At 38.8% G+C, this 22,967-nt stretch overlaps 1 protein-coding gene across 4 annotated transcripts in view; it reads left to right on the top strand.

Annotated features, from left to right (window-relative positions):
- ROBO1 (roundabout guidance receptor 1) overlaps positions 1 to 21,636 on the top strand; it is a 1,055,533-nt gene extending 1,033,897 nt beyond the window's left edge. For all 4 annotated transcript variants that reach the window (XM_030580281.1, XM_030580292.1, XM_030580273.1 and 1 more), the window contains 4 exons: positions 3,274 to 3,426; positions 15,064 to 15,372; positions 18,599 to 18,795; positions 19,928 to 21,636. In XM_030580281.1, the coding sequence (XP_030436141.1) occupies positions 3,274 to 3,426; positions 15,064 to 15,372; positions 18,599 to 18,795; positions 19,928 to 19,942 (674 nt within the window). In that variant the 3' untranslated portion in view covers positions 19,943 to 21,636. The remainder of the gene's footprint in view (positions 1 to 3,273; positions 3,427 to 15,063; positions 15,373 to 18,598; positions 18,796 to 19,927) is intronic.
- Positions 21,637 to 22,967: the final 1,331 nt, after the last annotated feature.

Below are 22,967 nucleotides of genomic sequence, written 5' to 3'. Positions count from 1 at the left end.
ATACAGCTCCACGGTTTGGAATATGGGTGTGTGAATAGCAGTGAACACCAAAAGGCTGCACTGTAACTTCCCCATGTGGATGCTGCAGGAACGAACTAAAAGGCTCCTAGTTTGCATTAATGTAGTCCTCTTCAAACAGGAGTGTGTTAGACCTGCCCTTAGAGTATGGTGAAGGGGGTGGGGGGCAGGTCAGTGATAAGGATAAAGGCTCGTGTGGACAATGGTCTGTCAGAGGGGAAATAAAAAAAGAATAAAAACATCATCATCATTCATATTCTTTGACTGTTATAACTCAGGCATGCTAATGTACTCTGAACTGAAAATATATGCAGTTACATGAACTCCATTTGGGAGCCATTTGCAAACTTTAAAATGGTTGAACAGTTTTGTCTTTGTTTTTAAATGTTACGGTATAATGGGTTGGCAACCTTTCAGAAGTGTTGTGCTGAGTTTTCATTTATTCACTCTAATTTAAGGTTTTCACGTGCCAGTAATATGCTTTAACGTTTTTAGAAGGTCTCTTTCTATATAAGTCTATAATATGTAACTGAGCTATTGTTGTCTGTAAAATAAATAAGGTTTTAAAAATGTTTAAGAAGCTTCATTTAAAATTAAATTAAAATGAGAGTCCCCCGGACCAGTGGCCAGGACCCGGGCAGTGTGAGTGCCACTAAAAATCAGCTCGCGTGCCAGCTTTGGCATGTGTGCCATAGGTTGCCTACCCCTGCAGTATAAGGATGTAAGGGTATAGTGTGTACCTAAGAAATGAAATCAAACATAGAAAGCTCAATCTTAAGTTTCTTTGTTGTGCAAAATCATCTGTATGCAAATCATATGTATAGGACACAGGAATTATCATACTGCATTAGTCCAGTATCCTGTCTCCTATAGTGGCCAATACCAAATGCTTCAGGGGAACGCACAGAAGTCCAGAAGAAGCAGGCAGTTTGGGATAACATGTCCTGAGGGAAGTTTCTTACAATTGGTTTATTTCCTGAAGCATGGTGGTTTAGACCCTTTCAAAAACTCTTGTTTGTTTAGAATTTGCTATTATAATTCTGGATATTCTTGTTATCCATATAAACATCCAGTTTCTTTTTTATGCTTGTTAAGCTTTTAGCCTCAGTGACACCTTGTGACGAGGAGGTTTACAATCTAATTGTAGGTTACATAAAACTGTTCTTTCTTCTTACTGATTTTGAAATTTTGCTACCTTTTAGTTTAATTAAATGCCTTTTTTCCTTATATTATGAGAGAGGGTGAACAGAAGTTTCCAGCTGGCCCTTTCTCTAAAATGCATTATTTTGTATACTTTTCATGTCCTCCCTGTAAAGTACACGATCCCAGGGTTTTTTGTTCTCTTTAGATGAGAGTTTTAGTTTATCCATGTCTACTGGAATGTGAAAAGTAGAGTGTTTCATCTTTAACACTTTATTTTCTAGGTGTTATATGTTTAAGAGTACATTTAATCTCATTTTAAGATAATTATTTGCCATTTACTATACTGGGGAATGTCCTCAGTCTCTGTTTGGAGCATAATTGAGATGAACTGCCCTTGGCTTGGCATCATAATTTATAACTTATTATTTCAGAAACTTCTATTAGATTACAAACAAACTACACTTGGCTTTTCTGCTGGTCAACACTCGATATGTAATAAATATTTCACAAGCACTATTAGCTACCAGGATTAACTGATTATTCATAATCAGTGATCTGAGTAGGCTTTGTGGTTACCAAAGAGGTTAGTGTCAGCTGATAAATAGGTCTGCCACAGTTCAAAGAGATCTGTGACTATCTTGCCAAGCCTGTATAGCCACTAGAGCAGAACACTGGGGTTCTATTACTGTAGTTTTGTCCTCACCAACTCTACAGAGCTGCAAGATTCCTTTCTCATTTCTAATTTCCACTCAAACTTTTAGCATTCCTTTATTTCAGCATGGCTGTTCATCATGAAGAAAGAGAAGAGGTAGTTTAGTTATTTTGAGTGAAATCATGGCCCCATTGCAGTCAGTGGTAAAACTCACATTGACTTAAATGAGGCCACAGTTTCATCCTTTTGTATAACTATTTGGAATGGACATTTTTACATACTACTGACGTAAAAAAACTAAACTTAGCAACATTCAAAAGAGTATTATGAACTGGGGTTTTTGTTTTGTTTTTGCATTTTTCTAAATACAGACACTAGAGATGTGACACTGCTCATGTACAAACAAAGTATTAGGAAATGCAAATCAGGGTGTCACAGGGACTTCTGGTGGGTCACCTCCTGGTTGGTTTGAGGATTAGCTGATTTCAGGTCTGATGCCTCCTTTCCACCTCCTTCCCCATGCCCTGCCTTCTCTTCCTGGCAAATCCCCACACCAGCCTGGAAGGGTTAAGAAGGCTGAGAAGGAATGTTGTGGCCTAATTCAGTGCTTCTCAAAGTCGAGAAACCACTTGTTCAGTGAAAGCCCTTGGCATTCCCACTTGCTGCAGTTCGCCACTCTAGGCTGAAGGATGTGCTGGCCGCTGCTTCCATTGGCCTAGAACTGCGAACCACAGCCAGTGGGAGCCGCGATTGGGCGAACTTGCGGACGTGGCAGGTAAACAAACCGGCCGGGACTGCCAAGGGCTTTCCCTGAATAAGTGGCTTCCCAACTTTGAGAAGCACTGAATTAGGCCACAACATTCCTTCTCAGCCTTATTAACCCCTTCCAGACTGGGGTGGGGATTTGTCATATTTTGTATCTAGGAACAATTTGGTGTACTTCACAAACAGAACTTTATTCTTAATGAGTCAAGCAGTGCAGCGCAGTATACATTTGTAACTAGGTCCTTCTCATTGTTCTACCATGGTACATTTGAGTAAACCTGTGCATTTTCCATGCCAGAGGAAATGAAGCCCATTGTGAAAGTGATGCATTTTGTTGTTGATGGACATTGCAAGCTATTGGGCTGATAAAGTACTCTGTTCCTGCTTGGTCACAGAGTTCAGATTCCTGCAGGGAGACCTACTAGAAACAAACCAGTTGCATAATTTCTGGGAAACTAAGTCAGTCCGTTTGTTGATTTGAAAATTAATGTCTCTCTTCAATTGTTAAAAATATCCTGTAAACCACATCACCAATAAGGATATTGCAAGATTTAGATTAATGTAATATTATAATTAAATAACTTCAGTTTTAGAATGGCTGCATGTGAGTCTTATTTTAAAAAGAGAAGGAATATAATATCTTATTTTGGAGAGAAAAATAACAACGTTCAGTTGTCTGTAATTATTTTTTTCAGGCCGTAGACATTTTCATGCATCACACTGCCCTAGACCCACCAGCCCTGTGTCTACTGACAGCAACATGAGTGCTGTTGTAATACAAAAGATCCGACCTGCCAAAAAGCAAAAACACCAGCCAGGACATCTGCGCAGAGAAGTCTACACAGATGGTAAGTCCACTGAAACAGATGAAATGAATCGCTCTAGATGTATGCTGAGTGTGTAAAGGTTTTCCTCAGATATAACATTATGTTTTTAAAAAAAAATCAGTGGTTTGTGTTTGCTATTGCTAAATATGTTGAGCAAATTAATCATTTTAAATTTTCATACTGGGTAGTCTTTATGGACGCCTCACCTGCACCTGTTTTCTGTAGTGTCCTAATAGGCTAATTGCTGCCATTATTTAAGAAAAAAGGTAGCACATATAGGTACAGTAGTTGAAAATAATGTGTGCCTGGGATTAAAATTTTCATTAAAATAATGGAACAATAACTCCTCCAAAGTGTCAGTTTTTTCGCACAGAAACAATTTAGCATTCAGATGGTAACCAACAAAATAGCCGAATTTTAATCCGAATGCGAGTATTGTTAGTTACTTTGTGCACCAAAAGGCAAAATGTAATCATCTTCTCTCATGCCTTCACACACAATATCGACTCCTGCTGAAAAGGTAATGCTTGTATTCTTTGGAGAGTATAGGAGGATAATACAAACATTGTGATGTTGTCTAGAGAAAGCCTTTAATGAAAATGCCTCAGGTGGCCCAGCTTTTATTAAACCACTGCCTTCCAGTTTTTATAAACAACTCAAGGGCTTTGTGGAAATTCATGTAAGATAAATTCTTGAAGACTTACCCATCTTGTCAAGTTTGCTAAATTTGCTAAAGGAGGAGGGGAACGAAGGCGTGTCAGAGGCATCATTCCCCACCTCCTGGTTCACAGCAACAACAATCTGATTAGGACTTTCATTACCAGTCAGAAATTTTTCAAAGAGGGGCATCATTTGCTATTATCATATGAAAGCCTAATATTACAGATCCTTATCCAGGGTTACAAGAAGGGGTTTTTGAGCCACTTCTCCCTGTGATTCCTACCACTTGACAGAAAAATTTAATACAAAGCTCACAGCATGATGAGCAGAAGTAATTTTGCAATGAGTGGTTGTCCGTGCTATTATCTGACTTTATTCTGAGTATTTTCTCTCACTAGCATCCATCTGATATTAGACTGCATTAAATACTGGCATGACACAGAGCACCTGGGCCTCTTGGCTTCTGCCCAGGTTCCTTTTGTCAGTGAAACTGAGCTGTCAGAATATTATCTGATTTCAAGCGGTTATTTACAGTGGTTTTCTGCGTTTGCTTCTGTGAAAGGGACAACGCAGGGTGTAAATCCCAAAACTATACTAGCAATTTTACATTTATGGGACCTCTGTAATGGCATTTTACAAGATTTTATGGACATTTTATCAGCTTTTATTATCTTGAAGAGAATGCTCTTAACTGAAAAATTGGCTAAACATCAGACCTTGATATAATCACATCTATAGTAGCTAGAACATCAGAAAGAAAATCTAGACTGGAATTTTATGTGACCATTTCTTTCCCTCTAGCACAGGAATAAATAAGTAGTGGATCTGTATTTGGTGTATTTTGTAAAAGTAATTATACCAAGTTAGACCATACAGCACTGTGGTTAAAAATTGTAACAGATTTGACAGTTGTGATCAATATTTGTTCTGTATGCTACAGCAGATGCCTATTTCAGCATGTTTTTTAATTAAACATGATTTTCTGGTAACCTATGTGTTATAATTAATTTGCTATACATTGTGGTTGGTCAGACAGTAGGGAGTTCTAGCATCTGCAATGCTAATAAAACCCCGTTTAGTTGTGATTTATTATTATTTTTTACCCCAAACCATTTGCATAGCTATATTTTAAGCCTTACGTAGACTATAATCACTCATTTTAATAGGCATATATAGAAGCTGGTCCTTTCGAGTAAGCTATAAAATAATATCTACTAATTATTTTCCTTAAGTGGAGAATAGTGATATGTAGACATGAAAGAAACAATTGAGCACAGTTGACCTTTCAAGGTACCTCTTAGTTTCTTCTATTGGTTTGGTGTCATAGTGTGATTTATTTCTCTTTCTAAAGCAGTGCTTACTACTAGAGAAGCTTCTAGTTTTTCCCATAATGAGTGAGCAGCCCAGCTTACAGTGGAAAAAAACTAATGGTCTGAACCTGGACTTTTATCACTGGTTGGAGCTGTTAAATACTAAAAGGGAGAAGAGATTAATTATTTAATCAGTTTCTCTATCTTTTCAATAAAACCCACATTCACAAACAGCTATTTCTTATGTAGCATAGAAGCATTTCTCACTATTCCCAAATTACTTGACTACATTAGCTCAATAAATATTTGCTAGTAGTTTTATGAAATATCTGTGATATGAAGGATTTACATAGCTGGATGATAAAAAATATGGAAGCATATTCAAGCATCAAATGATTGGTTGACATTGCCAAGAATGTTGTCAGCCGCATTATATGCATATGCTGTAGAAATTCTGGTTTTGTTTTCTTTCTTATGGCATGGTTTATGAAGTAGATTATTATTTCAGAGAGCTTTTATTCATATTGCAGCAATGAAAGGAGATATGTTTGCTTTCCATTGCTTATTTTTAAATACAGGATTTTTTTTGTTTAGTTTACTGTGCATTGTATAAGATTGCACAAACCCATGGTAATGTAATGACAATATTATATCCTTGGCTGATATTAGTTCAGATCAGTTTCTGCTGAATGTAGAACAGGCTTTCAGCTCTGTTGTTCTGTTCATTGACAGTTGTCCAGACTGAAATGTTCTCCATATTTGTTGCTAAAAATCTTCTTTTGAGAGAGGATGGTAAGGAGTAAATGTATGAATATTTAATTGTTCTTTGTCTAGTCTATCAGAGAGTTAAATACAAGCAAGCGTATTACTAAAACCTATGCATTTCTCCCCTACCCAACCTCCTCTGACCTATTTACATACTTTATTTAAGAAATCAAGTCTAAAAAAATATTTTCTGCGCCTTAGTTGTCATAAATTATGCATTTGCAAGCCTCTTTTGAATCGTTGTTTTGATTTGATTTATCACTAATTAGAAGCCCTCAGACTTCTAAGCATTTAGGTAAACAAAGTGAAAATCTTCTGAAATGAGTTATAGTCTTTGGGATTTTCCATACAGATTATGGCATTGACAGTATCAACATATGATGCCTGATTTTTAAATCCAGCCTCCATTCTTGCTCCCACATTTGATGTAGGCACAAATGGTAGCTAGTTAACTATCTGAAACATAGGTCAATAGCTCAGTGTTATCATTTGCACCCACAATAAATGATGAGGTTATTAAAGCAATATTTTTCACAAGTGGAAAGGTGGTTCTGCCAAATATTGACATGAAAAACAATTCCAAAATGTTTCTGACTCTCCCCACTGTAGCCCCATCTGTATTGTTGTGTGTCTGTGCCTTAATGATACAAAATGTCTAAACTGTGCAATTTCAGAAAGAAAGAAAAATTACAGCTAAATACATTTTTTGCAACTTCTACAAATGATCAAAAATCCTTTTTTCTATAAAATGATGTTGTGATTTGAACATCCAGTTTCCTGTGACATTCCAGGATAAAGCATCTTTGAAATAGGACACAGCATCTGCTTCTATCCTGAGGCATCTGGGAATACTGACCTTAAAACTGAGACATTTTTTGTGAGATGAAAAGCTTTTACTATGTGTAAGTTATAATTATATAAACATGCACACTGGGGGAAAAAAAAACTTCTTTGTAGATTATACTGGGGTTTTGTAAATGCCTTCACTCAATTATTGTTCATGCAATTTAGAACCTGCATCTGAAAAGAGTTAAGCAGGTGAGGAACTTTACTTACATGAGTAATACCTGGAATTGGGTTGCTCACATGCATAAAATTACTCATGCACTTCAAACTTTTCAGAAGCAAGGCCTAAGTCTGCAGTTTTGTATGCATATTTGTATGTGCAGTTCAGAAAATCTGGCCTGGTATATTTTAGAGAAAACACACATCACGATCTTTAACTGTCAACTGTTGTTTTTTACTGAGATACGATAGTAGATAACTTAGACTTTATATGTTTAATTTTTTTTAGAGATGATTCCTAATAATATTTCATTCATCGTTACTTATGATTGATCTTTTTTATATTTATTTTCAGTTTCTCCACTTTAGTACAAAACTGGCTTAGTGGCTTGATTATTTTCCCAGCAGTTGTTTCCCCATGATTATTATATATACTCTCATTTATATTCTTATTGAAAATTATAATCACCCTTTTCAAAAGGCACATATGGAAGATTTTCCCAGTAGAATATGTTATAAAATGGCATCTGTTAATTGTTTGTCTTAAGTGAGCCACAATACAACACTGATATGCAGACATAAATGAAACAGTTGAGATCAGCTGACCTTTACCAGGTACCTCTGAATTCTTTATATTGGTCTGATGTCACTCTGTTGTTAATTTTTTTTTATTTCTTGCTATGGAGGCCTTCATTTTCTTTTTAATAACGAAACATAACAGTTTGTACTAGAGTAGGTAGATTGAGTTTTGATTTTCTCTGTGATTTGAGCTGTTAAATAAACGCCACAGGAGTGTAATAGTGTTGACCTCTGAAAAGTTTCCTTTTTCTTTTTTAAAGGATCCTTCTCAGCAAATCTAATGAAGATTTTTAGTTTCCCTGCAGGGTATGTCAAAGCTCTCTCTGAAGAGACTATCACTTTTTCTGTAGTTATTGTTGTATTAATGCAATTTTACAAAAGTTTTTCATAAGGATGTGTTTTCTCTTCCATTATCATGCCTTAATGCTACCTAAATAATGATTTTAATCATTGCCCACTCTAACTTGTAAATGGTTAGGTTTCGGGGGGAAAGAAGTTTTTATTTAAAGTTATGTTTCACTGACTGATTTCTGAAATTACTGATGATTTTGTGTAGGGAGTAGGGTTGTTTTAAAATTAGACAAAAGATAGAAAAGCTAACAATCTTCAAAAATGTAAGGTTATCAAGGGACTATTTCTGTTGGATTATCAAGACTAGTTCTTTGATTGGTTGGCAAAAACCATTGTAATTGCTTTCCAGGAAAAATTGCACCGTCTTGGCCAGTGACAGATTATCCACTGGCCTAACAGGACCTCTGCCCAACTGAGGGGTCCCCAGAAAAAATCCACCGCCGCCAGTGGCTGCTCAGTGCCCCAGCTCCGGTCTATGGTAGCAACCCCTGATCCCAGCAGCAGCCGTGGGACGATGGAAGCCCACCCAGCAGCCCACATTCCGAGCAGAAGCTGCAGTATGGCAAGAGAAGCCCCTTCATTCAACTCACTCTCTGGCAGAAGCGCCAGGCAGGTGGGGCAGGAGAAGCCCCAGTGCCCTGACCCTGGTCCCCCGCAGAAGCGCATGGGGTAGCAGGAGAAGCCCCAGCACCCATACCCCCGCTGCAGCCCTGGGACTGGAGGATCTTTCACTCCCTGCTGCGGCTCTGAGGCCATGGCGGGGGGATAGAGATTCTCCATCCAGTCTTGCGGTTGCATGGGGGGGGGCAGAAAGGAGCAAAAGGGATTGTGGGGCTACAGTGGGGGTGAAGAATGGGGGTTTCCTGGGTGGAACAAGGGTGGGCCCCAGGGAAAGGGCAGAAAAGTGTGGGGCTAGGGCTGCAGGCAGAAGAGTTGGGGAGGGGACACCCCCCCACACACTTGCTCTGGCCCAGGGCTCCACGAAACCTTAATCTGCCTTTTGTCTGGGCTACCAAAAAGACTTTTCTGTATTTACAGTCCCCTCAGAAAGATAAATCAGATTCACTGCCATAAGATCACCTTTCTTTCTTACCCTTTTGTCTAATATATTGGCTCTCTCTCATTAAGTAAAAAGACTTTGATGCAGCTACTTACCAGTATATTCCTGTTTCCAGACAATGTAAGAATTCAGGTTACTTGACAGGGTATTCTTTCAGTCTGAGGGAAGAAGTGTCATTTCATAAGATATGTCTAAAAATGGTTGAGAGGTCAGAAGACACCAATGAAGACATTTACAAGAGCAGCCGATATTCAAATAATTCCAACTGCTTTCCAAACCTGATGCCCACAAAATTCCCAATGTTATGGCAGGGAGAAGAAAAAAGATTGAATTTACAAAGATTCCTAGTTTATAGTTGTTGCAAATAAGGGGAACAGAAGGAAAGATTTCCCAAAGTGTGAGACTTGCCCCTGGAGGGTGCTTGAAAGCTGTATAAATTAAGATGGACAGGTCTTTACCACCAGTGCGTGGCAAGGCTGATGGGCATTAGTGGTTTCTTTTACCTGAAGTACTCAGTTTTCCAAAATTAGGAAATGTAGCTTGAACCACCTTTCTACTCCCTTGATTCTGGGCCAGCTGATGACTGAAATGAACCCGAGCATAACTTAAAGCAGGTGAAGGACTGCTGTGTGTTAGCCCTGCTGCAGTGGTTCGACACAGACTACTATGCCAGCTAAGGCTCAAGTAGAGCTTCATGCACCATTCCACCCTTTCCCTCAGCTTTGGACACCCCTGCAATGCTCCTGAGAGGGAATCTTCAGTGGCCCCCATAGGACAGCGTTCAGGTTGCTAATGCCAGGAATATGTTTCATCATTCCATTTACTTATGCTCAGGGCTTAAATTCTCAGAAATTATTTCCCAAAATCCTCCACCCCCTTCAGCTCTGGGCTTCACTGTGGGGTGCTGGAGTTCATGGCTTCTGCCCTGCGGGGCACATCAGGGCTACTGTGGATTTGAAAATATTTATCAGAGCTCCTTTCTAGCCAGCTCCGGATGAATTTAAGCCCTGCTTATATTCCAGTTTTTACCCATTTTGAACTCATCTTCTTATTTTTGTTGTACCAGTTTAGTCAGTTTTCAGTTCAAATATACACCTGCACAAATACACCTTGAACTATCTGAATGTACAGCGGTGATAACTGAAAAGTACAGCTGCTCTGAGATTTTGAAAGCTCTCTCAGCTCGTCTCAGAGGAAATAGTGAGAATGAATGCATTTCCTTGCAAATTGCTGAAGCAGAGATTTTAAAATGTTCAGTGGTCTTCATTCTGTAATAGATGCACTTGGGATGAATGCATTACTGACTCAGGACTATCATTTACACCTCTCACATGCACATTTTCTTCACCTATTTACTTAATGTATGCCTATGATTTGTTTCCTGTAGCCTTGATCCAAAGCAGCCTTGTATCTTAGTTACCATATGTGAGCTTTTAAAAATTTTCCTTCACCTTTTTATAATACAGTTGTGTACTGTTATAACTGACTGATAGCTTTCCCCTTCTGTTTTTAAAAATGTTAAGTATTAATGCAGAACAGAAAAAAATAGCATATATGCACCTTATAAATAGTTATTGTTGCGTGTTGGTATACATTTGAAACTGCAGCACAAGCTAAATGAAAGAGAAAAGTTATAAAACTATTTTCAATGGGCCAGTCTCATTAGTCTTTATGTTAGGTTTTGGGGCTTCAATTCTATGACTGTGCCGAGAAGCCTCAGTTGTTACCGACTTCTTCAGTACTTTGTTTAGCTGTCAACTGTTTTCAAACATCTCTGAAATGTCTTGCAGAAAGCACTTAATGGTTTGAAGAATTTGTGTCATATTTACATAATGCATACCTACAAGAAGAAGATCTGATCAAAAATGCAGATGCCACAAAGCTAGGAGGAGTTGGAGAATAGAGCTAAAATTCAGAGGGATCTTGATAAACTGGGCTATACACAACAGAATGAAATTCAGCAAAGACAAATGTAAAGTACTACATTTAGGGAAGAAAAACAAAATGTAACAAATAGAAAATTGGGGACAACTGGCTTGGCAGCAGCATCGCTGAGAAGGATCTAGGAGTTGTAGTGGATCACAAACTCAACATGAATCAGCAATGCAATGCTGTTGCAAAAAAAGCAAATGCAATTTTAGGCTGCATTAACAGAGTGATAGCATGCAAGTCATGGGAGGGGATAGTACTGCTTTACTCAGGACTACTTAGGCCTCAGCTGTAGTCATGTGTCCAATTTTGGTTACCAATGTATAGAAAGGATGTAGAGAAACTGGAAAGGATCAAGAGGAGAGTGACAAAGATGATGAAAGGAATGGAATGCAAGCCATATGAACAAAGGCTGAAGGAACTGCTGAGTATGCTTAGTTTGGAAAAGAGCAGATGTGGAGGGGGGATGATAGAGGTCTTCAAATACTCGAAAGGATGCCATAAAAAGGATGGAGAAGAGTTGTTCTTTCTTGCCACAGAGACCAGGACAAGAAGCAATGGATTCAAACTACATCATAATAGATTTAGATTAAATCTCAGGAAAAAACTCCAGAAAAATAAGAACAGTAGGACAATAGAACAGGGAATCTCCTTCACAGGAGGTTTTCAAAAGGAGGTTGGACAGCCACCTGTCTTAGATGGTTTAGAAACAACAAACCCTGCATCTTGGCGTGGGGTTAGACTAGACAACCATTGTAGTCCCTTCTAACCCTAAGGTTCTATAATGCAACCTACTGAAATAGTGCAGAAAGCCTGATTGAACTAACCTCGTTATCTCTAGCCTGCTTCTTGCTTATATATACACACACACACACACACACACACCTGCCCCTGGAAATTTCCACTACATCCGTCCGACGAACTGGGTATTCACCCACGAAAGCTCATGCTCCAAAACATCTGTTAGTCTATAAGGTGCCACAGGACTCTTTGCTGCTAATACAAAAGCTGTTTTACATACCCATGTCTTTCAGGTTAGCATCATGTTTCCTTGTATGAATTAATTGTATATATGCTGTGTGTAGCCTGTTGGATGTTTTAGGTTAAGAATTAAGCAGAAATTAGGTTTTGGGCCTAAGTTAGCCTAATTTTCCAGGAGTATAGAAAATTGAAGTTGCTAATATGAGGAAGTCTGAGATAAGTTGGAGTCAGTAAAGTGGAAAAATTAAAGTTAGCAAAGACATGACCCAGGGTTATGTTGCTGTTATATTTTGATTATAACTGGTTTGAGCAAGGTTTTTAATGAGTGTTTTTGAAGATTGTGAATGTTTGATTAAAATACTATCTATATTGATAGCCTGGGAAGGACGTTAGTGCAGATGTTTATATTTAAATAAAGTGTAATGTAAAGAATGAATAAGGAAGGGGTGGAAATATAATTATGGTAAGGTGCAGTTTAATGTTAATTAGTATTATAATAGATTAGAAAAGGAGTAGCCTTGGTAAATTGCAGAAGAGTTCTAATTAACATCAGAAGGGTACAGTTAGGAGCTACGATTATAAGGCTGTACTTCATTCTATTGTCCGTGGACTGATCATCCATTAATACACTATTTTATCTTTGAGTGTATGTATAATTGTAGTGTAAGAGATAATTGTATGCCTATTTGCTAAAGTAATCATTTGTCTTTTGAATAAAGTTTAATTGTATCATTCAAAGTATCATCTAGCAGTCCTCTACTAAATAAATTTTCTGTAACCGACCTAGAGTCTTGAACCTAAAAGCTAAGTTGGTTTGTTTGCACCCTTATCTTTATATTGATATTAATTGGGAACATTTCAAAATAAGGAGGTTGCAAAAGGTTGTATATGGCGTGCCCACAAAGACTAGGACTGAATATATTTAATTTATTAGACGTTGGGTGAGCCATTCTATAATTCTGAAAAATAACAGAACGATTAGTACTTATAGATTAGCCTTTGGGTGCAGCCATCAGCAACGTTTCTCTTATAATAGCCGTATCCATCCTGAAGAACTGAGTACATTTCAGGCCCTGAACAACTCTAGCAAAAGCCTGCTCTTCTCTTGGATGGACCTCAACAAGGAAGATAAATATCCACAAGGAGCATATCCAAACTTTTAAAAATTGAGTGATGATAGTCAGGCTCCTAAGTCCACGATTAGGAGCCAAAATAAAAGTGGACTGATTTTCAGAGGTGGCAAGCACTTCTAGCTCCCACGAAAATCAGTAGGATTTGTGGAAGCTCGGAATGTTTAGGAGGATGTGGTGTGCATGGGCTTTGGACTCTATTATTAAACACCAACTACTGAACATTTTGGCCTATGTTGTTTTCATAAAATCTAGTGACATTACCAATATTTATTACAATAATTCAACGTGGAACTCCCACAGAAGCTATAAGGTCTCTTTTAGAAGTCAATAATTTAGCAAATTTAGTCTCTTTTTCTGAGAGATGTCTGCTATTACATGACATTCACAGTTATTGTTTCCACAGAAAATGTAGTTCAGCCCCTTGGAAGGTAAGTAGTATTTTATCCTAGCATACAGTCACGAGCAGTGATTGTAATACTTTGCTATGCGTGAAATATATCTGAGAGCAATAGTATTGTTAATCTGAAAGTGAGTTTGTGAATGAGAGTTTAAATGTGTTGGTAGGATAGGGAGATGGGGACTCTGATGGGTGAGTGTTGCCTTTATTCACAATTTTGCTTTGCTTATGATATCCTGATTTTTTTCAACTTCCACATGCTCTCTATTGCTGCCTTCCATTTTGCAGGTTTTCTCTTATTCAAAATGGCCACCCATGACTTTGAATAGGGCTGAAATAAGGCAAATTGGCAACTATGTTAACATGTGAAAGTGAGGCTGCCCCTGTGGCTTTTCTACACAAACATTTAGTTTGCAGCAAGCTGGAGTGTGAATTATCTTGCTATATAGTAACTGTTCACATGGACCCTTGCTGATGCATATTAACAATTTATTAATGCACTTTGATTGGTCTCATTTCAAAGAGGACTAAATTAATGTTCATTAACAAATGTGAATTGTTACTCCATGACAGACTATTGCAAAGTAGACCCACACCCCAGCATGCCATGAGCTAATTGTTTGTGTAGACAAGCCCATACTAAAGGAGACCACCAGCACTCATTGTTTTCCATGGGATTGAAGCCAAGCTGCCATGAAGGAAAATGGCTGCAGTCCTATGGTTAGGGAGCCTTATAGAAAAGTGTGAGGAGACAGGAGAAGATAAGAAGCAGAAGAGAGACTGAGAAGGGGTAGAACTAAGAAGGAGATACAGAGATAGGCAGAAGGAGTTGTATGGAGATGTGGGAGCAAGGCAGACTCAGAGGGATGCTGAGGATTGTGGAGCAGGAGGATGCAGAGGGGGAGTTGGAGGAAACTGAAGGGAAGACAGGGATGTATGGGGCTGCACTGAAAACTGAGAAGGAGAGAAGTATGGTGTGCAAGAGGGAGGCTGATGAGTTCAGGGGCTATGAGAATGAAGGGAAATGGGGGCACAGCAGACAGTGATAAAGAAGCCAAAGGAGAGGAATGAGAATGAGCTCTCTCACCTCTGGGATAGGAAAGAATAGGTGAAGCTCCTCTCTGAGCAGGCAGTTGGGAAGCCTTCATTTTTGCTACATTTAGGATTGAATTTAGAACTGGAAATTATCACAGGGTGGCCACTTCCTCCCACAGACTCAAAAAGCAGAAGGCAAAATTTTAACACAATAAATGTGTTGTTTTTTAAATAATGATTTCTAAGTTCATCTTGTGATTCGAGAGGGAAAGTCTAATTCTTGATGTTTTAATGATTGGGTTGGCTGTACACTTGAGCAGCCTTAATTCTAAGTGAATGATTTTCTTTTGTAAGGAAATTGACGTAAAAATATAATGAGTTACCACAGTGGAAGTAAAATATTATTCCTTAATTTTGTTAATGCCTGATGTCTTTTTTTTTTTTACTTTGTAGACCTGCCACCCCCTCCAGTGCCACCTCCTGCTATTAAATCTCCTACTGCCCAGTCCAAGTCACAGCTGGAGGTGCGACCTGTCATGTTGCCAAAACTCGCCTCTATAGAACCGAGAACAGACAGGTCCACGGAAAGAAAAGGAGCAAGCTACAAAGGGAGGGAAGGGGCAGATGGCAGACAGCATTCTGATGTGCGGACAAATTCAGGAGAGCGCAGAGAACTGCAGGAACAGCAGAATGATGGGAAACTGCGAGGAAACAAAGCAGCAAAGCGAGAAGGCACACCAGCAAAAACTCATCTTCTCCAAGGTGATTTTGACATGCATTGAGTTTAATGAAATATATACCGTAGCTAAGCAGGAGGATCTGGTCCACAGATCTCCTGATTAAATTCACAGCAGACTTGAGAAGTTAGGCTCAGTCTACACTATATAGGTGCTGGAACTGGGGGTGCTGCCACATCCCCTGACTTGAAGTGGTTTCCATCATATACAGGGTTTACAGTTTGGGTTAATGGCTCTCAGCACCCCCACTATACAAACTGTTCTAGCACCCGTGCTACATTGTGGGGTTAGGTTGACATAACTTGCCTTGCATCTAACTACCTTTGGAAGTGTCTTCACTTAAATGTGGCTTCTGCTGACATCAGTGCCTCTCTATGCCAATGTTGTAACACCACTTCCCTGTATGGCATAGAGTCATGGTTGACGTAATTAGGTTTACACAGTATCAGTGAAGACACTGCGTTACTTAGGTTGACTGTTACTGCCTATCAGGAGCTGTCCTAGTCCTAAAATGCCCCATACTTACAGTAGGATCAATACAAGTGCTCCTGGTGAAGATGTGCACTGGAGACACAAAGAGCTATGCATGCATACACAAGCAATTTAATAAGTGAATATAGATGCAAAAAACCCTTCACTTTTCTCGGTGATTATTGGGGTTAATATTGGAGGGCGGAAGGCCCTGGTTACTGGGCCACCATCTCTCCTTCTGGAGTGGGGAACCAGGTGCTTCCAAAATGTAGCAGAAAAAAATTAGTAAAACAACCCCCCACACACACACAAACAAAAAAAAACCCAACCTTTCCCCTTCCCCTCTCCCTTCCAAATAATGACTTTTGTAAAACTTGGGAAACTTCTGATAAAAATAAATAAAACTGAAAATGAAAAGCCTTAAATTATACTGCATTACAAAGTAAAAACAGATTGCATTGCTGTGCATCAAGTAGGCAATATTGTGAACTCAGTCTTGTGAAAATAATATATTCCTTTCACTATTGTATGGTCCTTATATGCACAGGCCTGTATGTGCATACCTTATATGTTGCAGCCACACCTGGAGAGACATTCTTGAAATGCCTTATGGACATTTGTAACTTGTATGAACTCCTCCTGCCTCTACCCCAGGTTATTAAAGGAATTTAGTGAGACTCAGGTAACCCAAATATTTAGCAATAGTACTGGTGAATTGAAGATTGAGTCATTTTTACCTCATTTATACATTTCCACATTTATAAAGGAAAAAGATGCAACCGAGATTTAAAAAACCCACATAGTCTTGCTTCAGTCCCCTTTAAAAAGTAGAACACTATAATGAAAATTAGACCAATAGAATGGGTTGGAGATGCACAGGTTACAAATAGTAACCATGATGATGTTACAAAAAAATGGATCATGCTAGGCCAACCTAATCTCTTATTATATGGAGGTCAGTAAGGCTATCGATAAAGGGAGTTCATATGACAGTATCTGTCTGGCCCTCAGTAAAGCTTTGGGCAAAGTAGCAAGCAAATGCTTGATTCTTTCTTAGGCTAGCTAGCCTGGATAGAAAACAGGGGAATAGAAATTGGACAGTAAATTGGTTAAATGGGCACATAAGCAAGAGGTCACTGTAAATGGCAGTGGGTCACAATGAAGAGAAGTCATTAGAGGGTTACTTCAGAGGTTGGTTCTGGGGCTGTTGCTTTTCAGTTTATGTATTAATGGCTTAGAGCAGGTGGCAAAATTTGCTGATGACAGTAAATTGGAAACAATGTTAATATTTAAGGGACATCTCACCTTCGGAAACAGTTAAAATGTTAGGGCAGATGTCTGTGTCTGATTTATAGATATGCACTTGAGCTCTAAAATCATGAGGCAGCCTACGTGTGATTGGGTAAGGAAATGAAATTTACTGACAATAAAAGGAATGGAAGCGTTCAGGTTTGCACTATCTATTACTGATTCTAATTATTATTTACTTAATAAAAATACTTAGCTCTGGTATACTGCTTTTCATCCATATATCTCAAAACAAAATAAAAAATGAGGGATAAGGAATTTTAAGGCCAAAGTTTTCCGAAGTGTCAGCTGATTTTGGGTGTGTCTGTTATTCTGTGCCCAACCTGAAACCAACCCAAAGGACCTGATTTTCATAGGTGCTTAGCAGCTGCACATCCTGTTGATTGTAGTGTAAGCCTACTGCACTGATTCCCAAAGTTTTTATTAAGGCAGCCCACTCACTGAATTTTTCTTTTTTTGTTAGCCACCATTCACAGATGTACCCTCCGCCCCAGCAGGCGGGAAGGGAGGACACAGTGTGTGAGCAGGAGAGGTTGGAGAGAGTATCTGCCCCACAATCACCCAATAGCAGTGGTTTCTGTCTCATGGGGCTGGGATCAACTCCCTGCTCCAGGCGTTGTGTCCTAGTACCTAGGGTCACAGGCTTGGCCTCCTGAGTTGTGGTGAAACCCTGTGCACCAGATTACAATGCCCAGAGCGGGGAGCTAGGTCCAGTCCCGCAGGGTGAGTGCAAGGCAGTCCTGCTATCCAACTCTCGTGGCCTCCCATACTCATCAGGCCAGGAGAAGTGTATATTTGCCTAGGCCAGGGCCCAATGATGGGTTAATCTCACCCTGGACGTGGTGACTCCTCTAGTGCCTTTCCGCAATCCATTGGTGGGACAGGACACACCGTATGAGAAACAGTGGTCTAGTGGATATGGAGACAGGAGACCTGAAGTGTATTACTGAGTCTGCTACTGTTTGTAAGACCCTGGCCAAGTGACATAGGCCCAGAGTTACAAAAGTTTCCACTAAATTTGAGTGCCTACATTTTTAAATGTTCAGCTCGAGATACGCTGGACCTAATTTTCAAAAGTGCTGAGAACCCACAACTCCAGTAGAGATCAAGGATGAATTGTCTCCTCCACCTCCAAGGTCATACCTGACAAATATGCTACAAAGGTTTTCTTTATTTCTCCATTTTCTGCTGGAATATAGAGCAGGGATCACAAGTTTCATGTCATAAGTGGACATGAATCATGGATCACTCTTTCAGTTGCTTCTTTCTCTTCATTTCCATATTTCTAACCTCACTATTACCTTTTCTTCAATAACATTTTTTACTCGGGTATGGAAACAATTATGATGCAGTTCGTAGTGCTATCAGCCATCACTCTAAATCTCTGAGTGGCCTTTTGAAAATTGCACACATCAAGTATGTATAACAGCGCATATAAATGTATATAACAATGTATATATTTCATTACACAGAGGACATCTTACCATATTGTAGGCCTACATTTCCAACATCAAATAATCCAAGAGATCCCAGTTCCTCCAGCTCTATGTCATCAAGAGGATCGGGAGGTAGACAAAGGGCAGATCAAACCAATATAGGCCGAAGAAATGCTGCAGAAATGCAAATACTGGGAGCATATGAACAAGGAGAAGAAGAAGAAGAATTAGAGGTAATGGCAATGACACTAACAGCAATGCATAGGATAGACCTTTATCGCTGACAAATGATTTGTGGACCTAGATAGATAGCAAGAGGAAAGCATGTTTCAAAAGTGGAAATATTTAACCTAGGAAAATTATTTTAATTGTTCATTAAACATAAGCACATAAGAATGGCCATACTGGTCAGACCAATGGTCCATCTAGCCCAGTATCCTGTCTTCTGCCAATGCCAGATGCATCAGAGGGAATGAACATCAAGTGATCCATCCCGTTGTCAAGTCGCAGCATCTGGCAGTAAGAGGCTCAGGGACACCTGGGTCATAGGGTTGCCTCCCTGACTATCTTGACTAAAAGCCATTGATGGACCTATCCTCCATGAACTTATCTAGTTCTTTTTTAACCCAGTTATAGTTATGGCCTTCACAGCATCCCCGACAATGACTGGCTGTATGTTGTGTGAAGAAGTACTTTTTGTTTGTTTTAAATGTGCTGCCTATTCATTTCATTGGATGATGCCAGGTTCTTATGTTACGTGAAGGGGCAAATAACACTTAGTTTCTTCACACCATTCATGATTCTATAGACCTTTGTTGTCTCTTTTCAAAGCTGAACAGGTGCAGTCTTTTTTATCTTTCTTCATTTAGAAGCTGTTCCATACCCCCAATCATTTTTTGTTACTCTTCTCTATACGTTGTTCTTGTTGTTGTTGTTTTGTTATTCCCAAACAAAAGCTATGTTAAAATAGAGATATGGTTGAGAATACATATGAGTATGTTGTGGTTATTCATAAAACCAAGCATTATAAGCACAGGAAATTCAAGATAAAGATTAAATTTAAAATAATACAAACATGTTCAGATATAGAAATACAGAATTAGGGCACCCAAAACAACCTTAACTCTACTCTCTCATGACATATCTTAGAGTCTTTAGTGCTAGATTAGACTGAATAGATACTTAAAGACATATTATGTATTTTGTTGTCCTCTAGTGTCAACCACATTCAGCCTTTGCCTTAAAATTAATGCATAATAGCATGGTTATATGTTATTTGTAAGTAAAAATCTCTAAGGCTAGAATGAAAATACTTTAAACAATAAAATCAAGCTAACTCTTAGCCATTTTTTGGATTTCTTACAGGAAACCGAAAGCTGAAGAGGATGAGAGATGTACTGTAACAGGCTTTGAAATCTAATCAGAAAAATATCACTTAAGATGCCTCGAGTCTGATGATGTTTGACGCCAGAAATAATGTTCAGTGCAATCAGAGTGTACAAACTTTCATTTTTATTCATGCCATCAAAACGCTGGTCTTTATTTTACTATTTCTTTTTAACCCCTTTTCATTATGAACAGCCCCTGACTATTGCATAACGCTAAGTGTCTCACCTTGTTTCTGCCCAAAAGGCAGGTAACCTGCTCTTCCTGGTGTGGATGCCAACTGGCACTTCAGGATTTGGACAGCAGAGGGTGCCAAAACCAGGGATTCTTAGTTTTCACCCAGCAGGCGGCACCAAGCCAGTTGATACAGCACCGAATCAGTTGATAATCTTCCATGTAATATAGCATTGATTAAAAATACTAAGTTGCATAAAGTGAAATTTATGCAAAGGGTTCTTCTAATGTAGTGGCTTTACTCTAGCCTGCAGTTAGTGCAAAGGGTAATTTGCATTTTCAAAATGGACTGTTCCTTTTATTTCGTGCCAGTTTCTCAATTACCCTTTGCCGCAGCAAAAGAATTACGTTTTAAAATGCAACTAGAAGCAATTTGGGGCGGGGTGGCTCATATTGTAAATATATACTCATTTTAAAGCCCCTGTGGTACTTTAATTTGTCTTCCCTATTTTCATCATTCAAGTACATTCTTATTGAAAATGTCCTTTGGGATAGGCAGGAGCCAAGCCAGTAGGAACTCTGGTGGTCTAGTCCTGGCATGAATAAGCCTATTAGAAACTTGTTCTAATTTTCAACTTAAATGATTCATAAGCAAGGAAAATAATGGACATTTTTAATAATAATTGGGTAAGGACATAGTTATTGTGACTGGCCCAGATCTCAGACCTCTACTTGTAGTATCAATTCACCTTAAAGAAGTGCCACTTAAAAGATGTTTTGTTTTATCTTGGGGTTTCTTTTGTTTTGTTTTGTAATGCACTGCTTTTTTTTTTTTTTTTGGTTTTAAAAGCACAATCACTAAACTTTATTTGTAAACCATTGTAACTATTAACCTTTTTTGTCTTATTGAAAAATGTTAAAAAGCATTTGTTTGGGACTTGTTTTCATCTTTTTGTTAATGCTTTATGTTTGTATTTGGAATATTTGAATGATGACAGATGGTAAAGTAACATACCTACATGTGGGCCATAAACAAAACAGTTCTCACTTTTCCTGGACTTGTGGAACATTCTCAAGTTTACTGTGGCCTATCTCAACAGTAGATTTTCATAAATGCTGAAATAGAGGCATTAGTTGTGTTGAATTTTGCCAAATCATGTCCTCTCTCTGTAGATTTTATTATCTTTTCTGTAATTATATGAGTTATTTGTCATTGGTGCTAATGGAAAATTTGTGTGTTTGTTTATGGACAGCTATCAGGACTAGCCCCAATGGAAGAAAAAAAGAGTGTTTTGGTGTTTACTGAGGACTGAAAATTTTCATTTAGCTAATTTTTTAAAAAATGGTTACATAGAAAGGATGTGCAGTACTAAGGGAACAATCCATGTGATTAATGTTTTCATTATGCTCATGTAAGAAACCTCATATTTTAGCCATAATTTTGCATACTGAGGAACCAATAATCAGAAAAGTAATTTTTGTCACATTATTTATTAAAAATGTTCTCAAATACAGCATCTTGTCTTGTAAGGTTTCTTGTTTTCCTCAAAACTCATGTTTAGAGTCTGATTATGATATGATTTATATCAATATACTTGATTATTCCACTGAAGGCAAAAGGATCAGGCCCTTAGACTTTTGTATAATAACTTCTGATAATCATAAAGAAAGAAATACTGAGTGCTTCGTGAATATTTTAGCAGCTCTAATGGGATAAACCATTACATCTCTGAAAGCATGCTAACTTCTAAAATGAGCTGAAGACAAAAGTCCAGTCCCTAACCAATGCACATATAACACTGTAGACCAGAGAGGTGACACATTTGTTGGGGGAGGAAATGAGCGTAAGAGACTCCAAATTCAGTGCTAGGGAGTTTCCTTGCTAATCTACTTCCCAGCCTTGCCAAGGAATTTGTTTGTTGGGGACTGCACATAGTATAGGGGTGTCTGAGTGCCTGCTGCTGGCCCCTTCGCTCTGAGGGTACGTCTACATTTGAGCTGAGAGGTGTAGTTTCCAACCCATGTAGACATACATGCACCAGCTCTGCTCAAATTAGTGCACTAAATATAGTATCCAGGGTAGCACAGGCAGTGGCTCAAGCTTGCTTCCTAAGTGCATAGCCAGGGGTCCAGACAAGTATGTACTCAGGCAGCTAGCCTTAGCTGCTCCAAGTGCTACCCTGGCCACACTGCTATTGTTAGCATGCTGGCTTGAGCAGCAGTAGCACAGGGAATTACACCTCCCAGCTCAAATGTAGACATACCCTGAGTCATCTCTGTGCTATTGTGATGTCTACAAAATCCTGTCTGTGGATGATAGTTGGACAGTAATTGAGCTGTGACCATCCTTTTTCTTCGTCTTCCCTTTTTCTGCTCCTTTACTCTGATTACCCCATTCTTGCCATTCCTCACCCTGTCTCCTCTACCTCAATTTAAAAATATAAAAAATTAAAACCAAAAAACCCTGTAATTAATTAAAGCTATGCCAAGTCTCCACCGTATTCATTGTCTTGTATGGTATCTCCCTGTCTCCTAAAATTTCCTCCCTGAAAATTTATCCAAGTGAAATAAAGAATCATATTCTCTACACACAACGCCATCACAATCCTGCTAGCTTTAAAAAACAGCACCTGTTAGGATAGTGTCTTTCTTTTTTTTCTACATGGTTCAGCGCTTAGCCTGGTTCACAACAATAACATTAAAAGACTTCACTAGAACTGGAGAAACTGGAGCTTTGGGGAACTGAAGGATGGGCTGACAAAGCTAAAGGTTGGACGGCATAAAAAGAAATTCATCTTTGATTGGATATTGGTACTAGATGTAATTGGAGCTTACTTCATTCCTC

The sequence above is a fragment of the Gopherus evgoodei genome, chromosome 1 (assembly GCF_007399415.2).
Source record: "Gopherus evgoodei ecotype Sinaloan lineage chromosome 1, rGopEvg1_v1.p, whole genome shotgun sequence".
NCBI classification, from domain to species: Eukaryota; Metazoa; Chordata; order Testudines; family Testudinidae; genus Gopherus; species Gopherus evgoodei.
This window is presented reverse-complemented; position numbering and strand designations above follow the sequence as displayed.